This window comes from Anolis carolinensis, chromosome 2, assembly GCF_035594765.1.
Source record: "Anolis carolinensis isolate JA03-04 chromosome 2, rAnoCar3.1.pri, whole genome shotgun sequence".
In the NCBI taxonomy this organism is placed as follows: domain Eukaryota; kingdom Metazoa; phylum Chordata; class Lepidosauria; order Squamata; family Dactyloidae; genus Anolis; species Anolis carolinensis.
The window spans coordinates 132037914-132063655 of NC_085842.1; the positions used below are offsets into that span (position 1 = coordinate 132037914).

At 39.5% G+C, this 25742-nt stretch overlaps 1 protein-coding gene and 1 long non-coding RNA gene across 12 annotated transcripts in view; one reads left to right on the forward strand and one right to left on the reverse strand.

The window, feature by feature from the left end:
• Window positions 1–2030: 2030 nt before the first annotated feature.
• On the forward strand, window positions 2031–10442 carry LOC134296237 (uncharacterized). Its single transcript, XR_010002854.1, has 4 exons — window positions 2031–2769; window positions 2873–2918; window positions 5910–5960; window positions 10187–10442. It is a non-coding gene; the product is annotated as an uncharacterized LOC134296237 (long non-coding RNA).
• A 336-nt stretch (window positions 10443–10778) lies between these two features.
• cacna1g (calcium voltage-gated channel subunit alpha1 G) overlaps window positions 10779–25742 on the reverse strand; it is a 403744-nt gene continuing 388780 nt past the window's right edge. For all 11 annotated transcript variants that reach the window (XM_062970561.1, XM_062970564.1, XM_062970559.1 and 8 more), the window contains 3 exons: window positions 25428–25617; window positions 18726–18895; window positions 10779–11884 (listed from right to left, as the gene is read on the reverse strand). In XM_062970561.1, coding sequence (XP_062826631.1) covers window positions 11024–11884; window positions 18726–18895; window positions 25428–25617 — 1221 coding nt within the window. In that variant the 3' untranslated portion in view covers window positions 10779–11023. The remainder of the gene's footprint in view (window positions 11885–18725; window positions 18896–25427; window positions 25618–25742) is intronic.

Sequence of the window (25742 nt, forward strand, 5' to 3'; positions counted from 1 at the left end):
AGAATTTGGGGCCTTCCATGAAATTTTCCTCCAGCCCTGCATTTTTTAACATTGCAGGGAGTGAGACAATGAAAGTCACCCAGATCTAGAGCCTTTATATCTGCCGTGTTTGTAGTCCCTTGGTAACTTTGCCTGCCTCATTTCTTTGGATGCCCAAACTGTAAACACTGAACTGAGGCTTAAGTTATTGCAATGCTAGAAATGTTGGGACTGAAGGAACAGTTCATTTGGGGGTGCGGGTGGGGTGAGGGAAGGTTTAAACTCCTAAGCTGCAGAACTTGCTGACTGGAAGTTCGGTGGTTCAAATCCACAGGATGGGGTGAGCTCCCCTTGCTAGCTCCAGCTTCTGCCAACCTAGTAGTTCAAAAACATGCAAATGTGAGTAGATCAATAGGTACCACTTTGGCAGGAAGGTAATGGTGCTCCATACAGCCACATGACTCAGGAGGTGTCTACGGACCATGCCGGCTCTTCGGCTTAGAAATGGAGATGATCAGAGTCGGACTTGAATAGACCTAATGTCAAGGGGAAACCTCTACATTTACCTAAAGCCCGTTGCTCCCCAATAGCTACATCCTGGCATTTATTCATTCCATATATACCAGTGGAGAAATGGGAAAATGTAAGGGGGCTTCTAGACACACACAGCTTCTAGCATTGATAGAATCATTGCTCTTTGCTATATGTTAGTTGTGGAGCTGCAGTTGATTTACCTCACTAATGTACAATATGCATTTTTTACATGTACAGCCTGCTGTATTCAGTCCACATATATGCATAGTCCTAGCACTAATTTTTTTGTCTTTTTTTGTTTTTTAAAAAGACATCAATATGTTTTGAATTATTCCCAGGTTAATTTGTCACATCCCAGCCCACATTTGCTAGTTTTTGCAGCATAAAGTTGATATTTTAAATAGTGCAAAAATATTTTATGTGTATATTAAAATGAAATACTGAAGAAAGGAACAGCCTTGCAGTATTATACCTCTTTCAAGTAATGCATAATTTAGTAAGGTAAGTAATAGCAATGGCTGGTAAGGTTTTTTAAAAAAATAAAAATGATTTTTGAAGTTAGCTTTGTATGAAAGAAGTTCCATGCCTTTGTAATGCTATTTTTCTCATTAAAGTAGCATTAAAGGAATATAGTGTTGAAACACTCTTCTGTTTAAGTGATATATCACTGCCAATTTTCTGTATTTTAAAAGAAATAGCCAGAAAAGCGCTTGGCACTGCTCAAAAGATTCCTTTCTCAAAATGAATGAATAGCTAATTAAAGTGGTGACATTATCTGCAAAGGTTTTACCAAATGTGTGTTGAGCTGCGAGGGGATGCTGCTGATCTTTCTTCCCAGCGGGATGGAGAGGAAGGATGAAAGATGAGGCTGAGCTGATCTTATAGGGCAGTGGTTCTCAACCTGTGAGTCACCAGATGTTTTGGCCTTCAACTCCCAGTTAACAGCTGGTAAACTGGCTGGGATTTCTGGGAATTGTAGGCCAAAACACCTGGGGACCCACTGGTTGAGAACCACTGTTATAGGGAAAGGAAGACCCCCATTTCTTTCCTCTGACCATCTGTGTCTCTATGATCTTATTTGCCTCCCATCTTATTTATTTCCCATCCATCCATCCTTTTATTTGTATTGAACATTTCTTCCAGGCTGGGACTCAAGGAGGCTTACAAAAGGCAAGGGCTTGACAACTGCTGGTGGTGCGAGGACATGAAACTGCATGTGCAAAGCAATGCACACATGTAGAAACATAAGAATATTTGGCATCTGCCCAGAGAAAAAAAGAAAGCAAGGAATATCCTTTTTATTCTTCAGCACAGGGATCCCGGGACCAGCAAGGGACTTGCAGCAATTGCATGCAACATGGATAATCTGTCCGTGATTACAGTTTACACACATAATGGTTATCCTGGCTGGAAGGTTCTGGGAGTTGTCGTTAAAATAAACATGTTTCCAAACTTTGCTGGGATACACTTGAATTGATATCCCTATCTCCTTCTCTTATGTAAAATATGCTTGGATTTGAGGAGCAACTTTCAAAGTATGCCACATCCCTATAAGATATTCAGGGAACATCTTCTGTGTCTGGGTTACACTTGGCCCCTCCAGTCTCTACCTCTCCTTGTTCGCTGTTGTTTGCATTAGGAGAGAATCTGTCCTTGAAATTAAGCCTTCATTGACAGTTTCTACAAATAAATGCCTTGGTTTGTCCACTCTAAAATGCTGTGTTAAGTGCAGCATTATTGTAATTGTTCTTTGTGTTGGAGTCACATTCTGCCTTTGATGAGCCAGTGCTGCTAAAAGCCAGAGTTGGCTTCGTGAATGCTGCGGAGGTTTAATCTGTTTTTCCAAAAAGCTGCATCCGAGCAGGCCTAGTGTTTTATTCACTTGAAATAAATAATTTCTGTCTCTCACCAGAACAACTAAATGGAAAGGGAAACCTCTCAAGCAAAGGTCTGCTGGTAAAATCAAGCTGGTGCTTCAAAATATTTTTTGTTAAAAAAGAAAGCCCTTTCTGTTAGTGTTGTGCTGTGTGCTGTTGCAGTAAATACTGAATGAAAAGAAATGAGGACACCCACGCAAGTGAGAAAAGTACTGGACTAAAACTGTGGGGAAAGGGCCACTTAGAGTAGTTTGAGTGTTAGCACACTTTCAAGATTGTTTTCAGCGTGTAGGCCTCTTCAATACTTTGCACAAGACACATTTTAATACTTTTACAGATGGGGACTATCACAGTGAAGACAGCATGATGAAACTGGGTGGTAAGTGACTTCCCATTTGGTTGCAGGTTCTCCTTTGCTTCTTTTACTAAATCTCTGAAATCTACTCTGAAATTCCCTCTCTTTCTTTTCCTACCCTCCCTAGTGAAGCCCAAGGCCTGGCAGAAGGCTACCAGACTTCCAATTACAAGGTCAGTGGTCATGTTGCAGCTGTTGCCAGATGCAACGTGGGGTTTTTTTTTGGTGTGACGAGTGACTTGAGAAACTGCAAGTTGCTTCTGGTGTGAGAGAATTGACTGTCTGCAAGGATGTTGCCCAGGGATGCCCAGATGATTTGATGTTATTACCATCCATCTGGGAGGCTTCTCTCATGTCTCCACAGGAGCTGGAGCTGATAGAGGGAGTTGATCTATGCGCTCCCTGGCTTGGATTCGAACCCACCTCGCCACCGGGGCAGAGACATGGAGGTCAGAGACAGCCATCCAGTGTCCATGGGCCACCTGAGCCTAGGAAACATGGAACTGTTGTTGGGACAGCTGCGGCCAGTTTTACTTAGGAATCGTCTCAGCTTTCATTGCATAATAGTCAGACTTTCACATTTCACTGCATGATAGTCGCACTCCCTCTTCATCAAAAGGGGATGCAAGTATTATGTGAGGAAAAAAAATATGTCTTTGATTCTCCAGTTTCTGTTTGTTTTTAATAAAATGCTTTACATCTGAAAGAGAAGGAGGAGGGATGATCCAGTCTCAAATAAATAGTTCAATTTCTGTTGTTGTTTTTTAACTGCAGACCAATTCTGAGCCCTTCCTTCCTTCCCTGAAGGCAGTTTAAAAACTATAAAATGGAGATCTCTAACTCCAGTCTTCTTTCCTTCCTCCTTCCTCCAAAGAGCTCAATTTCAGGTTTTGTAAACTGATTTGTCTCGGAAGGAGGGTGGCAGGAGGCAGGAGGAGGGAACAGTGCAGCTCCAGAGAACTAAATTTTATAGTTTTTAAACTCTCTTGCCTTCAGAGAAAGAAGAAAGGGTGAATCAGCCCAAAATGGCTCTGTGGTCTTTGCATTCACAGATCTTATATGCACTATAGATAAAATAATCAAGCTGTATGCCTTTTATTTTCAAAAGCTTTTAATAATACATATTTGTTTTTATCATCTGTAAAGATTTACACTCATTAAAAAAAACATTTAATCCAATTCATTCCACCTTTTATTGTCCTGACCAAACGCCCGGTTTTAGGTCTCTATACCTGATACAGTATAACAATATATTAACCATTAAATACAAAGTTCTAAAATAGTTACTCAGTTGTTAATGGACGTTGGAACTGTGGCTACTCTAGTAATTTCTGTGAAAGATTCTATGTGGGTTATTATAGCCAATGGGACACAGAAGGGGAAACTGAGGCATACTTTACAAATGTAAACCTCATTTTCTAGACCAAAACCAAACATTAGTTTGAGTGCAATCTACTGAAGCCAAAAAACGTTTTTCTTCTTTCTTCCAAATTATTTACAGTTTAAATAACCTGTAATCTATCTAAAAGTTATAGAAATACTATGTGCAATGTTTGCAAGTATGGAATTTACATAGTCTTTTTTTTTTGCCTCAAACATGGTAGCAAATCTTTACCCTTATAATATACACTGGCAAAACCGGAATATTCTCTTCTACCAGTATACAGTAAATTCACAATATTAAAGTGCTGGTGTGCTTGAAAACAAATTGGATAGTACTTGTCATTAGAGGTTTATTAGGGACAATATGCTGTAGGTTAATACATTTCCAAAAGGACCTTAGAACTGCAGCAACACAGAACAAGAGCAATCCAGTTCTAAACACTCAGATGCCAAAGTCCTACTGAAGTCTATAGGTAGGAATCATAAAACATCGAAAACAATGACTTCATCCAATCAATCCCCTTAGGGTTTTAAACAATCATATTGATACCGCATTTGTTACTTGTCAATAGGGCTGTCAACTGATTCAGAATTTGTATCAGATTAATCATTAGCTTTGAAACCATTCAATCAATGAGAAGTGGATAATTTATAACTTAACATCAGATCAAAAACACTAACAGAATTTTTTTCTGATATATATATATATAATTGATCATCAGCAGCTCTAAGTGCTACTCTGTCATCCAGACACTGTTTTCTTTTAGGTGTATGTGGGATTGCTGAAAAAGCTTGAGAAGTTCTATGGCCCAACATGGTAGATCAACCTTGTTGCTCACCCCACTGTTAATTCTCTGTGTGTATGTGCTGCACAAGAGATTAAATATGTGCAACATAAACCTAATCATGTCTATTCACATGTCTCAATGAATAATTTACTCCGCTCTGCTTCTTAGCTATAACAGATAGCTTCATTGCATATAAACAATACCCATCAGTGGGGAACAGCACATAACAAAACTTATTCAATCAAGTGTATGACTGAATTAAAGCCAGGTAGGACTATAGACAGAAGTCTGGAATTGAGCCGGCTTGTACAGCAAATAAATATGGGTGCAGCCAGGGCAACACAATTCAGTGACTCCTGGGAGTTGTAGTTTCACAAGGCTTTTAGCCTTCTTTGCCAACTACTACTGGTCCTTCACCAAACTACAACTCCCCAGGATTCCATAGCCTTGAGCTATGGCAGTTAAAGTGCAGTCACACTGCATTCATTTTACATAAGATGACCATAATATGTCTGAGTGACCAGTTCCAATGGGAAAATCTTTTACCTATGATCCACTGAAATTTTGACATTGTCTAAGTGTGTGGTGGCTGTCGGTTGCATCTATGATCACGTGACTAGCCTCTCTGAAATGTGTTTAGAACTGAATGTCAAAAGAGGGCATGTACACTATAGAATTAATGCAGCTTGGCCCCATTTTAACTGCTCAATGCTGTAGAACCATGGGATTTGTAGTTTATAAGGCCTTCTCTGTCAAAGAGTGATTGTGCCTCACCAAACTACAAATCTCAAGATGCCATTGTGTTTAAGTTGTGTTAAATTGCATCAGTTCTACAGTATAGATGCACCCAAAGAATACTTGTTACTCTATTACAAGGTACCCTTCATGTTGGAAAATCAAGTAAAAACAACTCAAAATGCCTAAACTGAGCTCAAAACCCTCATATTAATATATGAAATCTCTGTCCTCTTCTATTTCAATAATGTCTGACAGGTTCAACAATTGCTATACTGATTTCTATAAAAATACAAGAAAAAAATCAACGTAAGTATTCTACAGAATGTGTGTACTGTATATCTAATTATAGTAGTTTACTTGTTTTAAAAAAAGTGAAGTCTTAAGTTTAAAAAAGCCCATTGCAAAGGTATTCGAATGAAGATTATTGCACACGCTGTTGTATGGTAACTGGATTTTCAAAAGGGCAACTAGAAAATATTAGTATCACAAAGTACTTTGCACACACTATTTTCCTGACTGCATTAGCTTACAGTAGGCTATGTATTGATTTTTCTTTATTAAACATGATCTATGAAGCAAATCATTTGCTTTATTGATGTTTATACAACATTTCAGAATGGGGAAATCCTCAAGTACTGGAAAAAGAATATCTTGAAACATTTTAGGCTACATGTTACAGTTTTTGCTATATCAGTGTAAATTACATTTTGCACCACATTTTTATCCTAAAATATTGCACGTTGCACTAACCAGGAGTGACACGCTCTGTGTAAACATTGTTGATTCAGTTGCAGCCGGATCAATATTGTACATTTTGACTAATGATGAAATTAGGTACCATTACTGGGTTGACTTACTGTATCTCACCGCTTCATTGTCAGAGAGCTTTATGGAAAAGTTTGAGGCTATGCATATGGAGTGGATCAAGATCAATCTGGCTTGCCCATCTCACTTTGGGTATCTATGCATTACATTACATTGGCTTGCCACATGAATAGTGTAGTCACTGGCTGCATGTATAGGTATATTCGTACAATCTGTACATCAGAGAAGAGGAACCTTTAGGGTTTTAGAGAGGATGCACTCCTACTATACTTCATCTGCAACCATTTTTAGAAGATTTCTTTGAATAACGTCTATGGTTTGAGGGTTTACTTGCTATTTCTAGTTTTTTAAATTGTATCTCTTGGATCTAAATCAGCGGTGAGTAGTCAAAAACATGACAAGCTTGTCTTTACTCCCTCAGAGATATGGGTGTAATAAAAAGGATTGAGGGGTGCTGCAGGACTTGGAGGGTCTCAAAACTGCCTTCAAGGCTAAGTGTAGCCCATGGATGGCCTTGTCCACCCCTGACAGATGAAGAAGGCCCTTATGCAAACATGGTGGATGTAGTGATATCAAGAGCAGGGTGGTATGCATGGAGTAATGTAGCAAAAGAAGGGAGCATGATCAAGTTTAACCATATTTTATAATCATAGGTATCTATGGAGGGGTTTGATGTGTGGGTGGAACTGATCACAATTCAAAACGAAACACAAAAGATTGCAAACACTGCAGTCTGAATTACAATGAAAGATGGCTTTGTAGGAATGACATTAACTTGGGTTTTATTTGCTGGCGAGCACACAAGTGGCAACTCTGTATTTTTGCAACTGTTTCTCAGCACTGAAGCATTCAAAATCTAAATGTCAGAATACAATTGATCGTGACTTTGGCAAATCTTCTAAATTAAATGCCAAGTTTAGCTTGAATGTTTGATTCATTTCCAAGCTTTGCGTGTGGATAATATGAGTTCAAAACATAGTTTCTTTTAACCCTAATTGGATTAACTGTGTATATCAAGACTGCAGTCCTAAATACATTTGCAAAGAGTTAGGATAAGCAGAAATCAGCGGCGCTATTGTGTGTGTGTGTTCATAAAAGCTAGGTTAACTTAATTGGATTGAAAAGTCTATAGAAAAGAGACATGCCAACACAGCAGTACATGTGAATGTAAGCTGCCCTGAATCCCTTCCAGGAGAGGGGGCGGGATATAAATAAAATGTATTATTATTATTATTATTATTATTATTATTATTATTATTATTATTATTAGGTCATCACAAACACTCACTAATTGTGACAATGCAGATCTCTGGATATGCATGATAGCCCAACATCTTGTGAACAGGGAGTGGCATTCTTTGTTGATGGGTTAAAAGGTGGGAGTTAGGTTGGGCTAATTCGTTATCTTATGATCTCAAGCTGCTGCTGAATATTTGTATAGCAGAAAATTCTATTTTTTTCTTCAACTTTTTGTGCTGACAGTAAAAATCAGTCTGGAGAATGAGCCACTGTATTGGCTGGACATTTTCTCTGAGACATTCACAGCCTAGTTTCATTTTCTGCCTTGACTAGGAGATCACTGGGCAGTCCCTTCTTGTTCTTTCTCATTCTACACTGAATTTACAAGGGTGAGGTGAGAAGAGAGGGCTATTTTCGAGTTCCTTGGGCAAGATGCACAAGTAAAAGACAGGAATTTATTTATTTTATTTATTTGGGAAATTTCTATATCACCTTTCTCCAATGGATTCAAGGCGGTTTACAACAACATAGAAACATACAATATAAAATAGACCATTACAATTAACCCAAATAGGTTACATACTCTTTCCTTGTAGGGCGTTAACATTATCATTAAAATAAGTAAAAACACTCTAAAACTTCCTGAATGGAGAGAAAATATAATTATAAAATGCTATAAATCCTGGGGCTCTGTTACAGATCAATTAAAAGCTATTCCAAATTCAGCACAATTCAGGAATTCAGCACAAGTGGGGCTTGGAATCAGTTTGAGTAATAAAATATATGGACTTGCTAAGAGGAACATGGAACTAAACAGTAATTTGTAGCATGGTCCATTAAAAGGGCAATTTTTCCTTAAAATAAAATAATAAAAATCTTTTGTCAGTTTGGGTACCACAATAAAATGACCCATTTTTTAAAGCAAGTGCGATGGCAGTAATGAAGTAGAAACTGGGATGGTGCTGATCGGCCCTAGTTGGAGTGAAAGACGAACTGTCCCTAGCCTAGTCAATTGCTATTCTGGCTTGACCTAGGACTATGCCGTGCACATTGCAAAACAATTTGGGTTCATGAATCAGATTGAAGATGATGGGAGTGTTGGGAGGTCCAGGTTAGCATTTTAGAGGATTAACAGCTTGCCTGAATGCACTTGAAATCTGAATGAAGCTTGGAAATCACTAGTAACAAATAAGGGGTTAACATGTAAGTGAGGGATTAGAATACAAACCAATGGATTCAAATTACAAGGCAATGTAGGTAGAATCTTTATTCTACCTACATATTGGGAAAAGCACTTTTACTATCAGAGCTTTTTGACAGTGGAATAGATTACCTTGGGAGGGTAGGGGACTTCCATTCTTTCAACATTTTTAAAGAGAGGTTGGATGGAAATCTCTCAGGAGTGTTTTAGTTGTGTATTTTATGTATGGCAGGGGGTTGGATTAAATAGTATTTGCAGAACCTCACATTTAAGATTCTAAGGAGTTAACTTGCAACTTTCCTCTGCAACTTGGGTCTTTCTTCCAATAATTATATACAATTGCAAGATTGTAATTAAACTGGGGAAATATGACTCTTTTTTTCAACACAATTGTAATATTTTGACTTCTTTTACAGTAAAGAGAATGTAGCTTCACTAAATGGTAGAGGGGGGAAATCACATTGGTGAAAGGTGACTTGTGCTCGTAGGACAATATTATTTTATTGGATATTATTTTATTGTTGTTATTATTTTAAAAATGCCATTACAGTTGTAAAAAATATCCAAATGGCTATTTTCTACAGATGAATGAAATACATTATAATTACCCTCATGCTCTGTTGTGGGTACTAAAGTGACAACAAGACAGTTGGGAGGACAGGAAGCTTCAAAACACAGGCTAGCAGCTGGTGAAATTTCAAACGTTCTTTTCTAAAGCATTGTAATCTAATAATTTCAGTTACTTTTGAGAGAAAGTAAATTTACATCTTTTTAGAAACTCAGACTGCTGAAATAAAGCTTACCTCTGAATAAATGTATTTAGAATTGCAGTGTTAAAATGCAACAATTTAGCCTTGTATTTAGACACAGTGTGGATGCCACCAGAGACCATGATTCATATGGGAATTGCTGTGTTTAAATGATGTTCTGTTCAGCTATGGTTATACTGAACAAAGATTAATCCTAATAACACCCTGAGACTTAATTTACTGTTTTTGGAATGCAACCTTATTGCAGTAAGTATGTGCTGGGAACAGGAAGGGAGTGAATGGCCATTCAGCACAGCAGTTGATGATTCTGGCAGGTAGTGCGACACATGGGACATGTGTTGTACAGATCTGGATTAGTTTTGTAAGCAACGGTGTCATTACTGGATTTAGCTCTTCCACCAAAAAAGGAAATGGGATGGGGCTTCACCTCTGAGTACTTCTCTTGGGCTCCCATATTATGGCAGAATTCTCCATCACAAACTTTTCTCACCTCCCAGGTCACATTCAACGTATGTATGAAGGGCAATAGAAGAGGAAGGTGGCCCTCACCCTAGGCATTAATCACCAAGATTTTAGGAATCACCATAGAGCACAGAGCAAATACCTGGCACAGAAGATATGGTCATGTATTGCCAAATGACATGAATTTTGTATATGAGACACCTTTGAAAATCCTTCTACTGATTCCAGATGTTCTTCAGTGTTTGCTCCTGTTTTACCTCTACATCATAATAAAAACCATTCTGGATATTATTTTATTGTTGTTATTATTTTAAAAATGCCATTACAGTTGTAAAAAATATCCAAATGGCTATTTTCTACAGATGAATGAAATACATTATAATTGCAAATAGTTTCATTTCTGGTTGACCGTGGGACATATTTTTTTCTCAGTAATGCACTAATGGCTACATCTTGTGCTTTGCAAAAGAAAAAGTAAAATGGGGGAGGGGATTAAATATGTATGGTTTAAGGTTAAAATATTTATTTAACCCCCCCAAACATGATCTCAGGAATATTCTGAGATACATAGAACAGAAGAAATTAAACCAGGTCTTTAAGCCACAAAATGTACTACATCCTGCAATACTAGGTTCAATTAATTTAATAAAATAGAATATACATATAGACTCTGAACAATGTATTGCTTTTACCCAAGCAGAACGTTTGCTTAAGTAAGCGTGATATAGCTTAACCATTCTTAATCCAGCTAGCTCTTTAAACTTTCTTTGGATTTTTTTAAAAAAATCAGTGCCATTTAGAATAGAGAGGTTTAATTTATTACATGAGGGAGAAAAGGAACTTTTGGCACCAGCAACAGAAAAGAAGCAAACTTAAGGGTCCACATCTTTTTGATCAAAAGAAAAACTAGGGAGTGTCAACAAGTCTTTCTTTGGGGTTGGCGTTACCGACACACTCTCTGGGAGCGCGGAGTCCCCGGCATCCATGGAATCCTTGGAATCCCAAGACGGCGCACGCCTTCGTAAGCAGACGTCTGCGCTGGAGGGCGATGTCGTACGTGATCCCCTCAATAACAACCCCTGTTCATCGGGAGGATCTATTGATATACATGGAGGGCTCAGTTTTTTCTTCGGCCGTGTTCCTTGCAAGCCTTCCATTTCACTTAAGACCTGACTTATGAAGCCAGAAGAACTAGATGTGGAATGATGCTGAGGGCTGTTTTCCATGGAACAAATTTCTATGGAATGTCTCCTTTGATCATCTAACCAAGATGATGGTTTTTTAAGAAGACCCTGCGTATCTACACTGTAGCATTTCTTCAAGTCCTTCAAAGTAAGATTGCCACTGTTGCCTAAGTTTCTCTTAGGGGTCTCAGGTTGAACCACTGAAGAGGCACTCATGGCTGAACAAGTTCCTGAAGTAAAAGAGCTGTTTATTTCTGATACTTCTTGGTCCAGCGGGTCTGCAGATAGCTCTTGAAGGGAGTCTGTACAGGCACACAAATCTGGAACATGCTTGGATATGTTATACTGATTGCAGGAATGTTGTTGAGTACGAACACTTGATCGCCCCCAACTGGGTGAGTCTCTTGCATCTGAGGGCACCAGAGTGACAGACAGATCCTCAGCAGATGGAGTGGATAAATTGGGATCAGAGAGTTCACTCACCTCAGCATGGATGTTCTCTCGGCTCTCTGAGCTATGGGTGTCTGAGGAGTCATTCCGTATTGCCATCTGTATGGATGTGCCAAGGATTCAGAGGGGAACAGACGGCAATAGACAGGGAGGAAAAAGGTTAGTACAGGCTAAAAGCAAGTAGTAAGAGGCATTTCAGAGATCATCATGGAATTTTAATTCTGAATGCTATAGAAGTTCAGGCATAAATATGAGAGTTAAAGCACACTGCAATTACTCCTGTCAAGTTCCCCCTTGAGTCCTCCACTCTAGTGCGGGGACTTGTCAACACATATAGAGACAGTGTCTCACTACCTTCATTGTGAGTGGTGTTTAATGTATAAAAATATCAGTGTGTTTCTAGAACAGAATGGAAAAGTTGTCTTGCGGATTTGCAGGAAGCTAGTCAGTGGCTGGAGATATTTGGAACTAGCAAGATGTTTATTGAGAGAATGTGAGTTGCTGGCCTTCTTAGCTTTTGTTCATGAATGGCCACCAGTATTCTCAGACTTAGGCTGATTACCTCTCACACCTAAAATGTTCATCTACATCAGGCCCGTAGCCAGGATTTTGATTCGGGGTGGGGGTGGGGGTGGGATTTTGATTTGGGGGTGGGTGGGATTTTGATGGGGGGGGGCCGAGTCTGAGTGAGAGAGGATCTACCCTAGAAAACCATTTGTATAGTTATCCCAATACCCCCATGCATATGGGATATATTGAGCATGATGATCAGATCATGATATGAATAAACATAACAGTTTAAATAATAAATGTAAGGCCTTCTCGCGGACCACCCTGAGTTTTTTTGGGGGGGGGGCGCTGAAGCCCCTCAAGGCCCCCCCTCCCCGCCTACATGCCTGATCTTCATGATGTTAAACTGTTTCCACACTCTAAACTTGTTCCAAAGTGTCAACATATTTCATTTGAATTATTTCATTGTTTTAAATTATTTAATCTATTTATACTGATTTATACATCTTCATCATCACCACCATCACTACTAACTTGTGGTTATTGACAGCTATTGTGAAAGAAAAAATAAATTATTCCAGCATATAGAATATAGCAAATCTATAGCAAAAAAACCCCTCCAATTATAGCAGGGAAGCAATTGTAAGCACTTTGGAAGTAACTACTCACAAATATCTGAGGGCCAGACACATTATGTAACCAAAAGCTCAAATGGAAGGCTGCCAATTTACTTTCAATGAATATTCTGGGTATTTTGGTTTAAATTGGTTTAGGGACAGTTGCCACCTTGTGGTTTTGGGGCAATCTGAACAACTCGATTGGGTCTGATCTGGCCCAATTCACTAATTGAATGGGACACTGGTGCTATCACACTTTCCTGCATTCAACAGTGTGGGAAAACTGATGGATCATGGCCATGTTGCCATCACTGTGGTCATTAGCTGGCCATGGAATGCCTTGAGAGCTCCTTGCTGTCATGGGTGCCTTTCTTGATAACAGAATGGGGTGCTCAAGTGAACCAAATGAAGGGTGAGGGTGGTCACTCATCCTTCTTCCAGATTACATAACACCCCCTTCTGACATCAGCAGAGGCACTCATGCAACCATGCAATTTTCTCTTTTCTTCCTGGTTTTGATATCAGCAGAAGCACTCACAATGAGCAGAAGCTTGAGTGGAGCTCTGTAAGCAGCTAGGGGTAGCAAAAGATTTGAGGCTGCTCTTGGATATATTTATGCTGGATACACTGCCCAGCGTAAATAAGTCCTGAGTCACTTTTAATTAGCTCTTTTTACTTAATGACAAAGACATAGCTATTATTTACAACATAATGAGGGATAACTTTGTTGATGCAGGTAAGTGCAACTTTTTAATTACAGTGGGCTCATGGTATCCGCTGGGTTTGGTTCCACCTCCCTCACTGCAAATATCAACATCTTTTGATTGCTCAAGTCTCATTGTATATTATGGCACAATTAAATCATGTCCCTTATATAAAATGACAAAATCAAGGTTTGCTTTTGGGATTTTTAAAGGAATATTTTCAGATGATTTATTTTTTGTTATACTGTCAGTATTTTTTTTAATTGCTAGCAAGAGCTGAACATTGAATGCATTCTTTTATTTTTATTTTTAGGTTGGATTGACACTCTGGAAAACAACACATGCTGTGCTGATTCCCCATGGAATCCTTTAATGGAGGCAAAATGGAGTGTTTTACACTCCTGGCCTACAAAACAAAGAATCAAAGTAGCATTCTTCTGAAGAAAAGCCCTTTTACAATGCACTGGCAGGGAATATGTTCCTTAACATACAACAAAGCTTTTTTTTTGTTCCTTAAGAACATTAGATGGACTGATCTTTACTATGGAATTAGTCATTGGCTGTCAGGCCTTGCAAGACCTATGGTTTAAGATACAGTGGGGGATGTGGTTGGTCCATTTTACAACACTGAAGAATAGAAAGGAAGTCAAACAACAGAAGACTCTGTGTGATGAATAAGATTAAGAAAAAAAAAACGAGGAAGGGGAAGGGAAGGACAAAATATTTTCATAAAATGAAAAGCATGTATTATGCAGAATTAATAAAACATACTATGCATACAATACTATGCTCACACTACCTTGTGGCCAGGAATGTAACAAGAGTTTTTAAAAGGCTAATGAAATTACTGCAAATTGCAATGCAAATGGCTTTAACCTATCTGGTAATGTTTTCCAGGGCCATGATTCATAGACGTGTTCAGTGTTGTATACATCTACAGTTGCATTCATAAGTGTATTTTAAGAGCAAGTGTGGGTTTACCCTTTTGGCATGAATGTCCAATGAATACACTGTCATAATAGTGCATAAAACAGAGATAGGGAAATTTGCTCCTCCAGATATGGTTGTGCTGCTCAGGGTTGTTAGGTATTGGAGGGACAAAAGAGCCCTCACTGCTGTAAAGAAAGTACAGTAAAAGGTACAATTTTAATGCCAGCTTCTTTACAATTGTCTTCTGTGTACTGATTCCAAAATAAATGGCTGCCCAGGGTGCTTCCACTAGGATGGAATTTGAGATTCCCATTTTTGATATAATATAGTTAGGACCTCATTGAATTGCGAAATTTCCCCCATGTAGGACACTTTAGCCTCTTTTCAAGCATGGAGAGGCACAGAGCTCATTACATGAGTTAAACTACTTCCAGCCATCACACATAGCCCTTTGTGGTTGAAAAGAGGCAGAAGTGTCCTGAAAGAAGGGAATTCCAGCAATCATGTTCAGGGACCTTATCACACTGAGGCATTTCCTCCAGTGTGGATATTTCAGCCTCTTTTCAAGCATGGAGACGGAACGTATCACATGATGTTAAACTACTTCCGGCAGTCATGTATAGCCCTCCATGGTTGAAAAGAGGCAAAAATGTCCTGAAAGGAGGGAACTCTGAAAACGGGCCAGCAATCATGTTCGAAGCTCCTAGTGCATCAGATCCATACTTCCAGCTGTAAAACACATGAGATGGAAAGTGTCTAACTTGCTCTAGCATGCGGTGGTGTTTTGAGGGGAGTTCCGATGGGTGGTCTTTTGGAGTGTCTTAAGAATGGGGCTTAGGAGGGAAAACAGTCCCTAGAAGTGCCTTAAGAAAGGGGCTTGGGAAGGAAAACAGTCCCTAGAAGTGCCTTAAGAAAGGGGCTTGGGAAGGAAAGCAGCCCATAATAGTGTCTTAAGAATGGGGCTTAGAAAGGAAAGGAGCCCATAGAGGTGGTGTCTTAAGAATGACACCTTGGACTGCTCTAAGTGGATGGTTGAGCTAGAGACAGGAGGAGGCAATCCTGTGTGATGGGGTAAGTAAATTATCCATCTTCTTTAAAGAGAAGATTTACCCCCTTTTAAAAAAGTAAGATGGAGAGGGCAGAAAAAAGGCTTCCTGTGTGATAATTTGGAACCCGGGCAACAACGGGGAAAAACTGAAGAGGCAAATACGTGTGATGGAAGGACAGAACTTGAAATGGGATGATTGCCTTTACTAGACATAGTGATCCCCAAGCTTCTCAACTTCCATGTAATGAGGTCCTATGAAGCACGATTTTTAAAAAACGGTTAGGTAAATTATATGGTGCGGGTCTCGGTTTCTTGGTTCAGACTCCACCTTGAAAAAAATCTACTAAATGAACAGCATGCCTAATTATTACACAATTTGTCTTTTATTAATTTTGTCTTTAATTCTGCTGTCTGCTATAATGTGTCATGCAAATAAATTGATGTAATTTGAATAAAGGAAGGAGGAAAAGGAATCTTTCTCCATGTGGATGGTAGCACTTGTTCAGAGGCTGGCATGTTCCTTTACTCTCTTGTAAATAAGAGGATGGATTCTGCAAGGTAACTAAGTAATGTTCAAGTCTGAAGTGCATGCCAGATCCCCCCCCCCCCCCCCCCGCACCAAAGGCACACTGAGATGCCCACCAAGCTGCAATGGGATGTTCTGAATTTGCAGCATCCACATATTTGAAATGTGCCCCCCTTTGCATTTTGAATTCATCTTAATCTTTATATCAAACCATTACCTGGTATTTTAAAGTGCTCTCAGTCCACAGCAACTAGCTTTTACTGGCCAAAATGACAAGGAGTTAGCTAATACAATCACTTATCCTTGTGGGACTGACTGAAAAGGATTGGACAGTTATCCTTTCGACATCAAGGAGCCTATTCATGGACTGGAAGCATGAAATCAATTAGATTCTCTGTTAGTATTCCTAGGTTGGCCAGCTAGCTCAGCATTGGCCTAATATGCTTTGTGAATTTAGTCAGTCATTTTAATACTTCAGATTAATGTCAACTGCTCACCTTGGAGCTTCATATTCACATGTGAAATCAAAGGGAAGAGCACTAAACAAATTAGCTACATTATTTTGCACTGTTGAAAAGGAAGGTAATGGCCTGAATACATGGGTTATTAAGTAATCACTTGTATGACATGCTATTTTGGGAAAATAAAAAATGATATTTAATGTGTTGTATTACGTGCTCTTAATCTTGCTTCCAGACATTAGCATTGTTAAAAATGGGGTTAAAAGTCTAAATAATCTATCACAATTTTGTTGCCCATCTTGGTAAGTACAATGTTTTGGGCATTAAATTACACATATTTTTAAAAGAATAGTGCATATGTACAGAAGAAGCTTATGCTTTAAAAATGGCAATAACAATTATATGATATAATCATCGAGATAACTGATCCACAGGGGGTTTCATAACATGTATGAATCCCATTTTGGGAGGAAAGCTGAATATAAATGGCACAGACAAACAGACAAATACAGCAAGGTAATCAGGAATATCATGTGACTCAACAAAAACATCATACGGGTAAACAGTAGGTGTGGTTAAGAGGCAAACCTGAAAGAGTATCTTCCCCCACAATTTCCAAGAAAAGGGTATATTACCCCTCAATTTGCTTGCCTCAAGAAGCTATTTATGTGGATAGTACAGTCCATCATGGCCACATGCTGACATTTCCCATCCTTAAGGAAGATGGGAGGTGCCACCACAGCCTATCCAGAAAGGATCCTAAGTTGCACACACATTGATGGGCCTGCAGAATCCACTGCCAGCTTCAGGATAGGAAGCTGCCTTCTACTTAGAATGACCAACTCTCTCATATTTCCTGGGATGATCCACATTTCAACTAATTTTTGTCACCCATATTACTCTTTCATTTCTCCCTTATATTTAGGAGAACAGTCTCACTCTGTGTGTGTGGTGAGGGAGGGTTGGGGAAGGGAGTTATGACAAGGTGGGAAGGGATGGAGAAAGAGGAAAAGAGAGAGAGCGTGAGCAGCCACACCAGGGATGGGAGGGGGAAATCCACACGTGAACGACAGCCCCGTCTCCCTTCCCTTCTGAGGTGGGAAAAGCTCAGAAGGACCCCCCTTTGCTAGCTTGGCCCAAGTCCCTGCGGGGCAGAAGGGTGGGGAATTATTTGGTCTCTTCCTCTGCCCATGCTCCCAGACAAGTGAAGGAAGAGGATGAGGAGGAGGAAGAGGAAGAGGAAGGGGGGGGGGGAGAAGAAGAGGAGAACGAGAAAGAAATAAAGAAAGGTGGAATAGGAGGAGGGAAGTGGGGCTGCTGGACAGCTTTTGTTTAAAAAAAAAAGAGTTTCACTAACAAATACCAAATACAGTAGAGTCTCACTTATCCAACATTTACTTATCCAAAGTTCTGGATTATCCAACACAGTAGTCAATGTTTTTGTAGTCAATGTTTTCAATATATTGTGATATTTTGGTGCTAAATTTGTAAATACAGTAATTACTACATAGCATTACTATGTATTGAACTACTTTTTCTGTCAAATTTGTTGTATAACATGATGTTTTGGTGCTTAATTTGTAAAATCATAACCAAATTTGATGTTTAATAGGCTTTTCCTTAATCCCTCCTTATTATCCAACATATTTGCTTATCCAATGTTCTGCTGGCCCGTTTATGTTGGATAAGTGAGACTCTACTGTAATAAATTATTTTGTTTAATATTATTCATTTCATGAAGATTTGCTGGAGTGATGCCATGCTGCTAAAAATTTACAAATTTGTCAAAACTAAAGCTCCCCCAAATCCATGGCCAAAGGCTGGTCACTTGTACCTGAATCAGACTGTAGGGCCACCTAGCTCTGTATTGTCAACTCAGGCAGGAAAACAATGGCTCTCTAGATTTTCAGACAGAATTATATCCTACTTAGAGATTCCAGATATTCCTCATTGCCCCCCCCCCCATCCAAACTATAGTTGATCTAATGATGTGTTCACGGAGTCTGCTGGTGTTTTCCCATTTCCAAAGAAGGTTTGTAGCTACCTCTGATATTCCCAGAGGACCATGATCACCACCTTTGCTGTCCTGGCTATACATAATAGCATTAAACCTGTGAAAGCCTAACAGTAACAACACAGCTTACCTGTCTGCGAAGTAATCGTTCTGCAGAAGGTGAATGCACAGGTGGAGGGACTCTGGGCTTACTTTCCCAATCAAGGTTGTATTGGGGTTTGAGTGGTTGAAAGAGGTCTCTTGGAATTTGCAGGAGAGCATCAATATTTGCAGGCTGAGACTGCACTGATGTTGTTGAGCCTGAGAAGAAGAAAATGTGAGATGACGAGGAGATTGCTGCTGTTCCATGTCCTAATTAGGTTTCCAACTGACTCACATTCTGTTCCTATCTTATTTGGCATAGGGTTGGGAGAAGTGGTCATGCTACTGTGCTGCACTGAAACCAACGTATTCCTACAGTGTTTTAAAGGGTAACAAGATGTAGTTGGCCTAAAATACTATGGACTACAGACCGCTGCTGCTTGTGACAGTCTGCTTTTCAAAGTAGAAATAGTATTTAGCCTGTAATATTTTCTGGAATAGCAGCTCTATTGTACAGAATTATTTAAAGAAGAATCTTTGGCAAAGGCCAAATAGATTGGCAGCACAAAAATTCATTTCCAGCTTGAAATACATTTCTCTTATTGGTAATGTGTTTCTTTTATAGACTTCACAACATTCTAGAGATAAAGAGGTACAGATGCCACTTTTTAGTTTAGAAAAGAAGCTGAGATGCTAAACTATGCCAAGGAATAAGTCAGAACAGGAACTGCAGGAACAGTAAAGATGTTTCCAATGCAACTTGGCAGTTTATTATCTCTGTGCCATCTCTGCATTATGTGAGACTATTTGGAGTAATGAAAACACCTTTTGAGAACTTTGTGGCTCCACCCAAAAAGGCATTTCTGTGATCTCAGTTGCCAGCTGTAATTGTAGAACTGACTAAAGATTGCTCACTTCAAAATCCATTTTCCCATTGTGCCTATGCTACAAATACTTAGTTCCCATCTGCAAACTGAAACAAAGCCACATTGTTTCATATTCACACACTGTACCTTCCATTCTTCTGTCTCAATTTATTGTCCCCCCACTATTAAAATTTGTGCTGTAAATTCCTTGGGGTAGTGACTTGTCACTTTTGCTTATGTTATTCCACACACTGACATGCACAGTCATGCAATTATAATCAACAGCAAATGGTACTGGTAAGTATTTTTTTATATTTAGAAAAACTTGGCATGGTAGAAGAACAGATTTAACATTTGGGAAGACATCCATGAGACTATGTAAGAAGCAAGAGCTATACAGCCTGCTTGACTTAACCTTTTCATTACACCAGAGTGGTTAGCCATTTTGTTGTTAAAGGCATTTCCTTAGGAACCCACCTTTCTGTGGTGGTGGGGATTTCATGCTCCTGTGAAGCAAGAGGCAGTGCTGACTTTTGCAAAGGAGCTGGACTAAATGTGCCTAAGACCTACTGCCCAGCCACAATATTGGGGGGGGGGGGGTAACACTGGCAGAATATCGCTCAGAGACAACAGCAGTGGCACCATAGATAACATTTGTTTGGTCTGCATTGAAGATGGCATTGTAAACCTTGTGAAAGTAGTTTACTACAAAAACCTTATGAAGAAACAATCCAAAATGAAACAAGAGATAGTGACAAAAGATGATACTCAGGTGTCACTCAGTGAGCTACTGGAATACAGCAGAGGGCAACTACGAGTAGTACTATGGGTAATGACAGAGCTGTACTCAAACCAAAAGGACTTTCAGCCATGGACATGCTCAGAGGGGAAAGGAAAGTTGAAAGCTGCACATGGAATGGGAGAAGCATGAATGAGGTGAAGCTAGACCCAGTAAAGCAAGACATGGTATGTATAAATGTTGCAATACCCAGGGTCAATAAACTAAAATGGAAAGGGGTGGGACAGGAGAAATGGCACTTATAGTGAGGAGAGATTAGCAAAAGTAGTCAAAAGTTGTAATGCAAATTTTGTCTAAATAATATCACTGAGACTTCAGGGAAAACCTATCAATGTAACCATAATCCAAGCTGACGCTCTACTTAGCCAGAAAAAGAAGAAATGTGGTGGAGTCCAGGAGAAAATTGATCACACACCAAAACAGGACTTGTTGTTAATCATGGTCAATTGGAATGCAAAAGCACAAAACAGAAGAGAATCAGAAATTGCAGAAACTTTGTTCTAGGATCATGAAATGAAGCAAGAAAGTGACTGATTGGATTGTACAAAGCCAATGGTTTCTTCATCACAAGCAACCAAAAAGGCAACTGTATATATGGACATCACCTGAAGTCCAAAATAGAAAATAAATAAGACTACATAATTGGAAGCAGAAGATGGAGAAACAAATTGTGGCACAGGCTATGAACTGCAAATAACAAAAAAACAGAGTAAGGCTAAATAAGAACACTAAACCAAACATCCTGTCAAAATACAACCTGAAAAAACCTCCCTGTAGAATTTAAGATAATTAAAAAATGATTTTCACTTTTAGGTCTAATTGACTGGGAGTCAGAAAAACCCAGGAACATTGTCAGGCATATAGACGGACACAATCAAGGGAGCCACAGTTCCGAGTCTCCAATAAATCAAACTCAACATGATGGCTGTTAACAACAAGCGTCCATCCCCCCACCAAATCAGGTGGGATGGGGTGCATGGACTCTGTGGAATATACATGATGCACAACGCTGATTTGTTTACATGCCTGGCAAGACTGCTTAATTTTATTTTATTCCTTGCCACTGGAGCACCCCTCCCCCCCCCCCCACCTCCAGAATCTTCTATTGCAATGATTACCAAACATTGGCCTTTTTTTACTGTTGGCTAAGCTGGTGGTGACTTTTGAGAGCTCAAGTACAAAACACCCAGAGAAACAACATTTTAGAACGATTACTATGTGGTATAAAGTAGAAACAGATAAAATTCAGAATCTATTGGTAGGACACTGGACACTGGACACTATGTGGGATCCAGCTAGTGCAAAGAAATACTGGACCAAATGGCATGCTATCTGATCCAGCAGCTATGTTTGTTAGTAAAAAAACATATTTAGGTGCCTTGGTTAATGAAGTCATGATGCTTTATCACTACATGGCATGCTTGTGTATAACTATGGCTAAAATATAATATATTGATCTGTATTGTTGTTAAAAGATCATCAGAATCCTACTTAAAAACTATGGACTGCCTAAGTCTGAAGACAGTCCGCACTTACCTGTATTGGGTGTTCAGTGGCATTGTCAGACAGCCTAATATGTTGTACAGGGTCTCACTCTTTAATGCTTTTTCACAATACAGAAGCAATTCTTTATGGAGAACCTCACATTTTGTTTCAGTGAGTGGAACGAAGTGCCCTGTCAGCACCAAGACTATCTGGTTTAAAGAGCTGATAAAAATCTTTTCAGAAGTGTCAAAATCACATTATTTTTGGATGTTATGTTTGATCTTAAACTATTTAATGTTATGTTAGTGTCAAAGCACACTTGCTTTGCCTAATAAGTATAGCTCCCCCATGTTTTGTTCCTGCTGCTAAACTGCACTGTTCCCATTACTATGCAAATTTCAATATCCTTTCTGTAATTTCTTCACTTTTTGTACTATTCTGAACAGTACTCTGAAATGTTGTCTTTATAGGGCTATGGTATATGACGGGATTTAGAAAAAAAAGCTTTCCCCTTGAATCTGAAATATGTTTTCTCAGAGAGGTTTCTGCAGAGAAACTAGACCAGGGGTCCCCAAACCTTTTAAACAGGGGGCCTGTTCACAGTCCCTCAGACAGTTGGAGGGCCGGACTATAGTTTTAAAAATAACTATGAACTAATTCCTATGCACACTGCACATTTCTTATTTTGAAGTAAAAAACAAAATGGGAACAAATACAGCCTCAATGTTAATCATAATAATAATAATAATAATAATCATCATCATCATCATCATCATCAAATAATAAAGAGGCTTGGAAAAGACACCTTGGGCCATCTAGTCCATCCCCCTTCTGCCTTTGTGCACCAAAACATAATCAAAGCACCCCTGACAGATAGCTACCCAACAACAACAACAACAACAACAATAATACTGTAATAATCAGGGTTGGAAGAGACCGCTTTGTGCACAAAAAGCACAAGCAAAGTATCCTCGACAGATGGAAGACGCGCACGGGACGAGGGAGGAGGGGGGAAAGGTGCGTGCCTTTCCCTCCTCCCTCACCTCACACACACCTTTCCCACCTCCTCCCTCGCCCACGCACACTTTCCTCAGCATTGGGGGGAAAGGCACATGTGGGGCAAGCAAGGAGGTGGGAAAGGTATGCGCCTTTCCCTCCTCCCTCACCCTGTGCGCACCTTCCTTGGCAGTGGCGGAGGGAAAGGTGCACGCGGGGCAATGGAGGAGAGAAAGGTGCACACTTTTCCCTCCTTCTCCTTTGTGCCACACGCGCCTTCCTCGGAGGAGGATGAGGAGGAGGAGGAGGAGGAGGAGGAGGAGGGAGCCACCACCTCAGGGGCCAGATAAATGGCTCCGATGGGCCGCTTGTGGCCCGCAGGCCATAGTTTGGGGACCTCTGAACTAGACCAACCCTATTTTTTATTAACAAGTAACTTCTGTTCTATTCAATATACTTCCAATGAAAAAAAGATTAACACACATTAAAATTACATTGAAACGTTGGTAAACCAATCTTTACTAGAATTCCATTGTTTTGTTTAAAACAGAAATTGATGAGAACAATAATTTTAAAAGGTCAATTTTTTGCTGATTACATTTGTTTTTTGAAGGTCTACAATAACCATATTTTAATGAACATTTGAACATTCAAACTGTGAACAGCAAATAGGAACAGACAAGCTAGGTTGTGGATGATGATTATACTTTTGGTGGCCAAATAAATTGTATTATCCAACAACATGCAAAAACTCTCAAAATGGCACCCCACCTCAAAAGGCCAAAATGAAAATGAAAGAAAATGTTATTTTTTAAAATTAAGGGCTGAACTATGTTTGCCACATATATTTGGACAAATATGCAGTCTTCCTTCATCATCAAGAAAAAAGCTACTTCAGGAGAGCTAGTATGTTGTTGTGGAGATAATGTTGCAGGATCAATTCTTTTAGTATCTTTTACTTCTTCATGTCAAATAATCCCCAAGCTATTTTAATTCCTTTGCAAATGTAGCTTTGGCCTTCAGGACACACATCTAGAACCTGATGAGTGGTGCCAGCAGTTGGGGAGGGGAATTGGTGTGGCAATGCAGCTAGCAGATAGGCAAATCTGCACCGTCACTACTCTGCTACATAACCATTCCATACTCCCTTCCATTCATGTGGCTTATGCTGCTTAATGTGAAAATCTCTATCTCTCTCTGCAATGTACTGAAGAAAGATTTAAAAGATATGTAGCAAATTTTCAAAAACAATTAGCCACTCAGTCTTTCATCCAGTGTATTTGTGGCTTAGATCAGAGCCTCTAAAACTTTTTCTGCTCATGACCCCTTTCTGGCTGATAAATTTTTATTTCACGCCAGGTATAGATGTATATTAAAAAAGATATAAAAATCAAACAATTGCTGATAATAAATCAGTGTTTGCAAGGCTTGTTAACCGGCTAATTTCCCTTTTTTGTGGACTAAACCTGAAGGATCTTCTACAGAGTCTACTGTAAACACTGCATGTTTTTACACGCAAATTTGTGTAAATGGGTGGCATCTAGGCAAACGCCCCCCCCCCCCCCCGGCAGCATTTAGGAAGAGCCTAAAAACTTGGCTCTTCCAACAGGCTTTCAGAGAATGAATTCCCCATCCCCATGACAGACCCTGTATATCTGCTGCCATTTCCTCATCTATTGCACTTTATCTTGCCCTATCAGTTTGTTTACAATCACAGGGTCCACCCCTCCCAAGTTGCTCTGTCATTGACGGTTGCACTGAATCAACTACTTCGTGTTATAATACTCACTCGTTGCACTTTGCCCAGTTGGTTTTTAACCCCGCTACTTGGGTGCCAAATCCATGTTTTTATATGATTATCATTTTATATTTTTGTTATGTTTAGAATGTTGAATTTTAATATCTGTGTCTGTATTTTTGATGTTTTTATTTGGTTTGCTGTTTTTATCCGGGCTTGGCCCCATGTAAGCTGCCCTGAGTCCCTTTGGGGAGATGGAGGTGGGGTATAAAAATAAAGTATTATTACTATTATTATTATTAGGGACTTTTCACTGTTCTCAATTTTTTGTGACCCCAACATTGAGTGGAGGGAACCCCATCTGGGGTCAGAACCCACAGTTTTAAAAAATAGTGGTCTAGAGGGCCCGTCCACACAATATCTGAGGAGATAAATGCTGTTACATTTACCAGAAGGTTTTTCTTATATAAACAAAATCAAAACAAAACCCAAACATCAGCAATTCTGCAATGAAGGATCACATGGGACAGTTACATACCTTATACCCTCAAAGATTTTATAGATGAAAACAGGGACACATTTAGCCAAGCAACATAGTGTGTGGCCAAGATAGCAAAAGTTATGAAAGAAGAAGAACACAGAAAGCAGTTTGCTTTTGCCTGATCCTTCTCCCCTCTGCTACTGAGTTCATGGAGTGCAAAACATTTTGCACTTTGAACTCATCTTGTAGCAATTGAAGGACAAAGGACAAAGGAATGGGGAGAGAAAAACTGGGACATTAAAACATAAAGTGGGATGGCAAAACGTCAATTGAGGCAGCTGGAAGGTATACTTTCATACAATTATTCAAGGTAGATTTTTTTATACCTGATTGGGATTTTTGATGTGACGAGTTCTTTTCTCCAGACGAGTCATTATGGGGGCTGGTGTCTGGAGCCTGAAACATATAACTGTCATTTGGCAAAGAGTGGGTGCGGCCTACAGAAGTCTTTCTTACGCTCAGTAGATCCTTGTCTGGTGAAGGAGGCAGGAGATCGGTTCTCGAAGAAAGTTTGGTCTGAAAAAGAAAAGGAAGAACCAACAAGATGAAAGAAAAATATGTCGATCACTGGAACTTTTACTGACATCAACTGAAACAGACAAGGAGAGTAGTGAGCATGCATACCATCAAGATGAACAACT